General features: G+C 44.4%; 1 protein-coding gene across 1 annotated transcript; it reads right to left on the reverse strand.

Annotated features, from left to right (window-relative positions):
- Positions 1–1,124: 1,124 nt before the first annotated feature.
- On the reverse strand, positions 1,125–7,390 carry LOC119627748 (cytoplasmic polyadenylated homeobox-like protein 2). The gene is given in 3 exon segments (XM_038008742.2): positions 1,125–3,256; positions 3,258–4,157; positions 7,166–7,390. Coding segments are annotated over 3 exon segments (1,215 nt in total). The 3' UTR covers positions 1,125–3,166.
- Between the last annotated feature and the right edge of the window lie 1,550 nt (positions 7,391–8,940).

Below are 8,940 nucleotides of genomic sequence, written 5' to 3' on the forward strand. Positions count from 1 at the left end.
CTCAAGAGGAGACAAATCTACCCTTCTCATAGGTATTTGAGGGTACAAACCCATGGCTGTGCTTGGCTTTTAAAATGTCTTATCTGAGATTTCTTATGGAACAGAGTTCCATCAAAGCCAATTTTAAAAGCCTATGTAAAAATAATTATCCTAGCTGCATTTTATGCAATCAGGCCAAATATGATAAGACTAAAGTTTGTTTTACAAACAAATCATTCCTATCATGATTTTAATAAAAAGGAGGACTGTAAAGAGAAAAACTATGTGTCACAATTAATGGTACACCTACTGTTACTTTCTAACGTCATCAGTTCTAAGCTTTTGTCTGCATTGTAGCCTAACCTTGCTTATTTCTGTGAACCAACTGGTGATCTCTCACTGCAGCTCAGAAGAAACAAAAGAGATGGGTAACTTAAAAATCTGGACCAATATTCTAGTTCTGGACACATTGAAATAAGTCGGCAGCCCAAGTCTTAGCAGGCATGACCATGGCTACCAGTTACCTGGGTATCTTGGCAGCCTCAATTTTTTGGAGCTGTCCTCATTCCCTTATTTTGCTTTGGTCTATGTCTTCTAAATCTAGTAACATGATCTGTCTCCTGTCGCCTTCAGGCCATCAAGCTCCAGATGATCCTCAGTGTGGGATACTGTCCTCTCAATATTCAAGAGGCACCCCTCTACAGGGGACCCCTAGACTGCCCATTAGTGGGACAGGAAGGCAAACTCCTGCCCATGTCTCCCTTGGACCTTGCTAGATACTACTTTTGCCAACCCACGGAGTCACCCTCCTACCCTGACAGCTAGCAAGAGGCCAAGACCTGCAGAACCACCACAGCCCCTTTGTCAGCGGGAAGCAGTTAAATAAGACTGACCTTTATCTAATTTCTTTCAAAGATTTGAGGTCTTGGGCTCTTGAGGGGGAAAATTTTACAGGTAGTTAGACAGGCATGAGCCAGGCAGGAGAGGGCTCTCTCCCACCCCCTAGGAAAGTCAGGTGATGGTTCAGCAAGTTTCACATTGCCTCTGTAAAGGCAATAAACTGGCCACCAAGGCCAGGGAGAGGCCATTTTCTGATGGTCCATACCTGTTACACTAAAGTGTTAACTGAATGCAGATGCCAGGGAGCAGCAAATTCTGGGGCATGTGTGTCAAGAGACAAAATGGTGGAATATGTCCTGGAGGTACTCCACCAGAAAGGGTAGGAAAAGCCTCAGATGGGTACACATACAACTTCCTAAACACACTTTGTGTGCTTATTTTTCAAGCACTGCACATATGGGCAGACTGCTCTAAAAGAAGAATCATGGAAAAGGGGTCACCCTATAAAGTCCTAAGATCAAGGTTAAAGACCACACTTGACCTTTCAAACTTACTTTCCTTTCTTTCCTGTTCTAAAGTCATTTTAAATAAACATCCACTCCTGCTCTGGAAAAAAACAATGAAACATTGTGCCTCATAAATCTCACATGTATCTATAGATCTAGCTCATTCTTATTAACTGTGCTAGCTTATTACTTTATACTTTATTTTGATTCTTCATCAGTCAACTTGATATACTGTGTTTCTATGGCTGTGTATTCTTTGGAACACTTGGAAGAATTTCTATGTAGGACACATCTAATAGAGAATTGGTGGGAAATTTCAGCTTTTAACGCAAGTTGCCTAATTCATATGATAATATATGCTTTGACAGAACTCTGGAATCTTTGAGAAATAATTCTACATGTCAAAGACCAAAACTATTAAAAAGACCTGGAAGTTCAAAGACACTTGATCTTTTCTAAAAAATCAGGTCAGCACCTGACATTCAGAGACTCACCTGGGTACTTCAGATCTTTGTTGGCCTTGGCATCACATCCCTAGATGATGTGGTCACAAACTCTGGATTCCTGGGCAGCAGCTGTCAGCTAAGAGGGCTGGTGGGGGTTGCTTCAGCACAGCAACTTCCTGAGGCTTTTCAGAGTCCTCTTGTACTGTTTTGTTTTCTTCCTTTTTCTAGAGACAAGGTCTTGCCATGGTGCCCAGGCTGGTCTTGAATCCCTGGGTTCAGAGAGATCTTCCTGCCCTGGCTTCCCAAAGTGCTAGGATTACAGGTGTGAGCCATTGTGCCTGGCTTTATGTACTGTGTCTTCAAATGCCTTACACTTAAAAGCTCCTGCCTTTATACTGGGCTGCTTTTGAGATGTACAAAGGCCGGGCTGATGTTGCCACAGCTCCCTTCACAGGCAGAGCTTCTTCGGTGGGGCTGGCTGCTGAGAAGATACAGCTGGGTCCTGGTAGGCCATTTTCACATCCTGGAGATACTGCTCTGGTCCATGGAGGAGAGAGTTTTGTAAGAGTAGCCTTTAGAACCCCCCATCCAATTGTCACTGCTGTGGGACTTCGTGGTTACTCTGTTCTTGTTGGCTATATTGCCTCTGAGGGGAACAATGCCTGAAGCAGAGGCTGGGCAGGAGCCTCCTTCTTCTGAAGGCAAAATGTCGTTAGACTTTGCATGATGTGGTTTGAGCAATGCTCCTGCAGTCTTTGTGCTTGCTGGTTTTTCAATCCATATTATATGGAGTCAGACTTTTCAAGGCCACCATAAACTATATGGTCAGGAGCTATAACACATGTGGACACTGTAGACAGTTTTAGTTTTCTTCTTCTTTTTTATTTTATTTTTCATAGACAGGGTCTCACTCTGTCACTCAGGCTGGAGTGTAGTGGAATGATCATGGCTCACTGCAGCCTCCACCTCCCAGGCTCAAGTGATCTTTTCACTTCAGCCTCTGAAGTAGCTTGGACCATAGGCACAAGCCACTATGCCTAGCTAATTTTTTTTTGTTTATTTTTATTTTATTTTTTTTTGTTTTGTTTGTAGAGATGGGATCTTCCTATATTGCCTGGGCTGGCCTCGAACTGCTAGGCTCAAGTGATCCTCCTGCCTCAGCCTTTTGAGTAGCTGGGACCACAGGAGCACACCATCATGCCCAGCTAATTTTTTAAAAAAGTTTTTTATAGAGACAGGGACTCACCATGTTGCCCAGGATTTTCTTGAACTCCTGGGCTCAAACAACCTCACCTGGCTTTTTTTTTTTTTTTTCTTTTATTAATGTGGAGGCTTCTGGTAAGGGCTCTGCCTTGCACTACTGTGTGGGTGACTGTGGTTCTCTGACACTTAGCATTACTTTGCAGAGCTGCATCCTTGGTTCCCTGCTGCAGACCCTTGCCTACTCCTCACCTTAAAGTTGCTGCCCTTTGGCCCTGGGTTGCTCTGAAGCCCCTTCCTGCATATCTTGCCCCACAGGCAGCAGGGGTGAGTCGGCAGCTATTTGGGGAGGCACGTGCTGCAGTTGAGAACACAATGGCTTTCTATTATTCGGAGGCAGTTGACTCTGCAGCTGTGACTGAGCCGAGGGCCACTGCTTCCCTAGATCCCAAGGACCCGAGTCCATCGGCAGCCTTTCCTGGACCATCATCCCCTCTAAGTAATTCTGAGGCTGTTGGTGCTGCTGCAGGTGATACTGCCAATCATTCTGCTGCTGTTCTTGCAGCAGTGAGAGAGAGAATGGGCAATGACAATGGTCTTTCTTCACCCCATATGCACCTTGAGCATAATCCAAAAGGAAGGGGCTTGCATGCTGGCTTTCCCTGGTTTCAGTCCTTTCTCCATGAAAATATGGCACAGAAGATGGAGGAGGATGAAGGCATACTGCAGAGTTGTAGCTGAGAAAACGATAGTCAGTAGAATGCGCACTTCCTGTGTCACCTCCATACTCCACAGCACAGCGTGGTTGCTTTTCAGTGCCTGTGACTAGATGGTAGCTCTGGGAGGCCACCTGCTGACTGGGAATCCCCGGTTTCTCCAGATAAGAGCACTGGGGGCCCACCTGTTGACTGAGAATCTGTTGGTTCTCCAAAGAGAAGCAATTGTAGCCCATCTGTTGACTGGGAATCCTCTGTTTCTCCAGAGGGGAGCAACCAGCTGTACTCATCAAAACCCCCTGTGCTCCAGAGAAGCTCTGCTCTGTGGCATAGTTGGGAGCTGCAGCCTGGGCCTCCTGGCAGCTTAAAAATGGATGGGCTCGGACTGGAAAATAATGCTTTTTCTGAAGAAGAAATAATCTGTGTCTTTCTGCAGGTGGAAGTCTGGCTCTTTTATTTTGGAACCAATTCTAGAGAGAAAAGATCATATTATTTTATTGACTCTACTTATCTGAATATATTCTTGTATGCATTCCTTAATGTAGGAAGATTTTTCTACTTAAGCGTCTTCCAAACAGAGTCCCTGACTTGCCTGCTGACATTAAAGCATATAAATAATAAAGGCAATCTATCCTAGGAGGCACATGTGGTAACACAGGTCACGCACTGTGCATTTCTAGAACCATAACCTCCTTCACTGGAGACAGTGACACCATGGTTTACCTGTAAACCGTGGCTTTCCAGAATCTCTCCCCAACCTGTTTGTGACCCATATGCAATGTTCTGCTTGTTCACCAAGAAACTCACTCTGTGCTACAGAAGAGGCTCCCAGCTGTCCCACCTAGTCGTGCATTGTTCACACAACCCTGCTACTTTACTCATACTCTCTCGGTAAGGAGAATTAGTGGTGTGTTTTCTGACATCCACATTTCTGTTCCTTTTCTTCACTTTTTTTTTTTTTTGGAGACAGAGTTTTGCTCTTGTTGCCCAGGCTGGAGTGCAATGGTACAATCTCGGCTCACTGCAACCTCCGCCTCCTGAGTTCAAGTGATTCTCCTACCTCAGACTCCGAGTAGCTGGGATTACAGGTGCATCACCACGCCTGGCTAATTTTTTTGTATTTTTAGTAGAGATGGGGTTTCGCCATGTTGGCCAGGCTGGCGTTGAACTCCTGACCTCGGGTGATCTGCCCGCCTCAGCCTCCCAAAGTGCTGGGATTACTTGTATTTTACAAAAAATACAAGTGCTGGCATGAGCCACTGCACCTGGCCCACTTTTCTGTTTCTTATATGCACATAATTCTTACATGCATTAGTTTACAGGTTACAACTAAAGAGTACAATTGTTTGAATAACTTCCTGAGCATATATTTGTTGTATGACTCTGAGGGAAAAAAAAAAGAAACCATTTTTTCTCTGCTCTCATACCACAACAATCAACATGGAAAGGCTTGTATGAGCAAATGTGTTTTTCCACACACCAGGTCAACAGTTCTGCAGTGCACACAAGCTGGGTGTCCTTCAATTCAATTCTGACACTACATACCTGGAAATACTGTCAGATCCCACAGGTCGAGGGCTCAGTCCTGCAGGACTGCCCCTCCTTCAGATGCCAGTTGCAAGTCTGGGCTTCTGAAACTTTTGACTGACTGGCTTCAGGTCAGGGCTACTGTTGACCTCCTCTGTGGGTTTATTAACTTGCCAGTGTGGCTTACAGAACTAAGTGAAACACTCAGGTTTACCAGTTGATTAGAAAGGATATTACAAAGGATATAGGTGAGGGGATGCATAGGGTGAGATATAGGGCAAGGGATGCAGAGCTTTCCTGCCTTCCCTGGATAAGCCACCTCCAGGAACTTCCACATGTTCAACTATCTGGACCCTCTTCAAACTCAGTCCTTTTTTTTTTTTTCCTGGAGGCTTTATTGTAGAGTCATGATTGATTAAGCCATTGGCTCTTGGTGATCAATTTAACCTTCAGCTCCACCTCCTCCCCAGAAGTTGGAGGATAGGGTTGAAAGTCCCAATTTTCTAATCCTGCCTGGATCTTTTCAACCCTCATTCTGAAGCTACTAGGGGCTACCACCCATCAGTCAGCTCACTAGCAGACAACTCTCAGATTTAAATCTTTGCTAAGTGCTCTCCCAACCCTTCAGAACTGCATATTCAACTGTTCACTTAGTGTTTGCACTTAGATGTTTATCTGACATATGAAACTTCATGTGTCCAAAATGTAAATTTTGATTTCTCTGACACACCTGCTCCTCCCTAGGTCCCCTCCTTAGTAGGTAACTCTCATCTTCCATAGACTTAAACGTCCAAGTAACCTTTGAGTCCACCTTATCTTTCACAGCATATCCCACACATGGTAAACTTTGTCAGCTTCATCTCAAACATCTACAGTCTCATTAGTCCCATCCATCTGCACAGCTAGCAAGCTGGCCCAAACCACTGTCACCACCACTAACTACAGCAGCATCCACTCATCCACTGCTTCCAAATTTGCCTCACTGTAGTCTGATTTTCACAATACATACCCACTGTATTTTCACAAGTACATAATACTAATTCTTATGCAATGAAATGCTATATACTGCTTAATTCTTTATATTTTTCATATTGTTGTGTGCGTGTATACAATACAATTTTCTCTGAAATTGGTTATGGATACCAACGTCTGAGGATGTCTCAGGCCCTCATACATATGAAATGATGTGGCATTTGCATAGATACTATGCATGTTCTCTCATATGCTTTAAACCATCTCTAGATGACATACAATACCTGATACCTAATATAACACAAATGCTACATAAATATTTCTTATTCTGTATTGTTTTAAAATTTGTATCATTTTAAAATTTTTGTATTGTTATTTGCGCTCCCCCGCCAACCCCGACCTCCCCTTGTTTTTGAAACAGAGTCTCACTTTGTCACACAGGCTGGAATGCAGTGATGTGATCAGGGCTGGAAGCGAGAGCCACAGCACCCATCCTATTTTCATTTTTTAACTTTCCAAATCTGCATGTGGACCCAGTGGATATGGAGGATTAACTGTATATACATATGTATTTTGATCGCTCTCTCCCATTTCTTTGAATTCTGTACCTTCCTATCCAGTCCCCTGCATTCTACCTCATCTGTACTCATTGCCCTTTAATTTTATAGGAAACAGCTGGATGTGGTGACTTATGCTTGTAATCCCAGGACTTTGGGATGCTGAGGCAGGTGAATCTCTTGACCCCAGGAGTTCATGACCAGCCTAGGCAACACGGTAAGACCCCATTTTTTACAAAAAATACGAAGCCCAGTGGGGTGGTGTGCTCCTGTAGTCCCAGCTACTCAGTGGACTGAGGTGGGGGAATCATCTGAGCCCGGAAAGTGGAGGCTGCAGTGAGCCGGGATTGTGCCACTGTAAATCCGCCTGGGTGACAGGAGTGAGACCCTGTTTCAGAAAAAAAAAAAAATCTTGAACTTACGTCTATTACATTCACTGGACATCCGAATTTGTTGGCCAGTGTTTTCCTAGTTGTGTAATCGGGGTAACAGGTTTCACCAAATATTTCCTTAAGTTCCTGCAATAATTCTTCAGAAAATTTATGTCGGTGTTTTGTTTTTCTTTGTTTGTTTGTTTGTCTTTCTTCATTATGATGATTCTCTTTGGCTGGGAAACCTGACAAAAGTATCAACAGAGAGAAGAACATTGGAGAATGTTGGTAATTACCAGACCAAAGAAGAGTTCCAAACAGTGTTATCACCATTGATTCCCTCCCCTTCCCAAGGTGAAATCCAGGCGTGACCTCATAGCTACTCACAATAAAATTACAAATGAAAGCATGAATTGGCTAACTCTAGGCCTATGGGCCAGATCCAGCCAGTTGCCTCATTTTGTAAATAGAGTTTTATCGAAATACCAGTCACATTCATTTGCTTATGTATTGCCTATGGCTGTTTTCAAGCCACAGTAGCAGAGTTAGTTGAGGCTCAAATGTGTCTAGGGTCCACACAGCCTAACATATTTACTATCTGGATTAGAGAATTTATCTTTAAAATTAGAACTAATTGCGGAAGAATATTTTATTATTTCATCACTGTAATGTATAAGAGGAAAAACTCATCTATACTGATTGAAAGGCAGGATATGGGCTACTGAGGGAACGCAGTCGGAGCCTGAAAGGAAGCGAACGGAGACCTCTGGGTGCCAATACGTTCTCTTTATCTGAGTGCTCTCTGAGTTCCATGAGTGTAGTTGGCTTGTGAACATTCATTAAATTAAACATGTATAAATATTCGCTATTTTTAGCATGCACACTATATTTCAATTAAATCCTTCTTTTTTTTATTTATTTTTGAGACAGACTCTCCCTCTGTCGCCTAGGCTGGAGTGCAGTGGCGTGGTCTCAGCTCACTGCAACCTCCGCCTACTGGGTTCAAGCGATTGTTGCACCTCAGCCTTTGGAGTAGCTGGGACTACACGTATGCACCACCACCATGCTTTCCTAATTAAAAAAAAATTTTTTTTTTTTTTTGAGACGGAGTCTCGCTCTGTCGCCCAGGCTGGAGTGCAGTGGCGCGATCTCGGCTCACTGCAAGCTCTGCCCCCCGGGTTCACGCCATTCTCCTGCCTCAGCCTCCTGAGTAGCTGGGACTACAGGCGCCCGCGACCGTGCCCGGCTAATTTTTTGTATTTTTAGTAGAGATGGGGTTTCACTGTGTTAGCCAGGATGGTCTCGATCTCCTGACCTTGTGATACCCCTGCCTTGGCCTCCCAAAGTGCTGGGATTACAGGCGTGAGCCACCGCGCCCGGCCTAAAAAATTTTTGAGATGGAGATTCGCTCTGTCGCCCAGGCTGGAGTGCAGTGGCGCCATCTTGGCTCACTGCAAGCTCCGCCCCCCGGGTTCACGCCGTTCCCCTGCGTCAGCCTTCCGAGTAGCTGGGACCACAGGCGCCCGCCAACACGCCCGACTCATTTTTTGTATTTTTAGTAGAGTCGGGATTTCACTGTGTTCACCAGGATAGTCTCAATATCCTGACCTCATGATCCACCCTCCTCGGCCTCACAAAGTGCTGGGATTACAGGAGTGAGCCACCGCGCCTGGCTGGCCTCTTTTTTTTCTTTTTGTAGCGATAGTACTTTGCTATACTGCCTAGGTTGGTTTCAAACTCCTGAATTCAATTGATCCCTCTGCTTTGGCTTCCTTGTTTTATTAACTGTTACTCTGCATTTTTTTTTTTTTTTTTTTTTTTTTTGA

This window comes from Chlorocebus sabaeus, chromosome 5 (assembly GCF_047675955.1).
Source record: "Chlorocebus sabaeus isolate Y175 chromosome 5, mChlSab1.0.hap1, whole genome shotgun sequence".
Classification (NCBI taxonomy): Eukaryota; Metazoa; Chordata; class Mammalia; order Primates; family Cercopithecidae; genus Chlorocebus; species Chlorocebus sabaeus.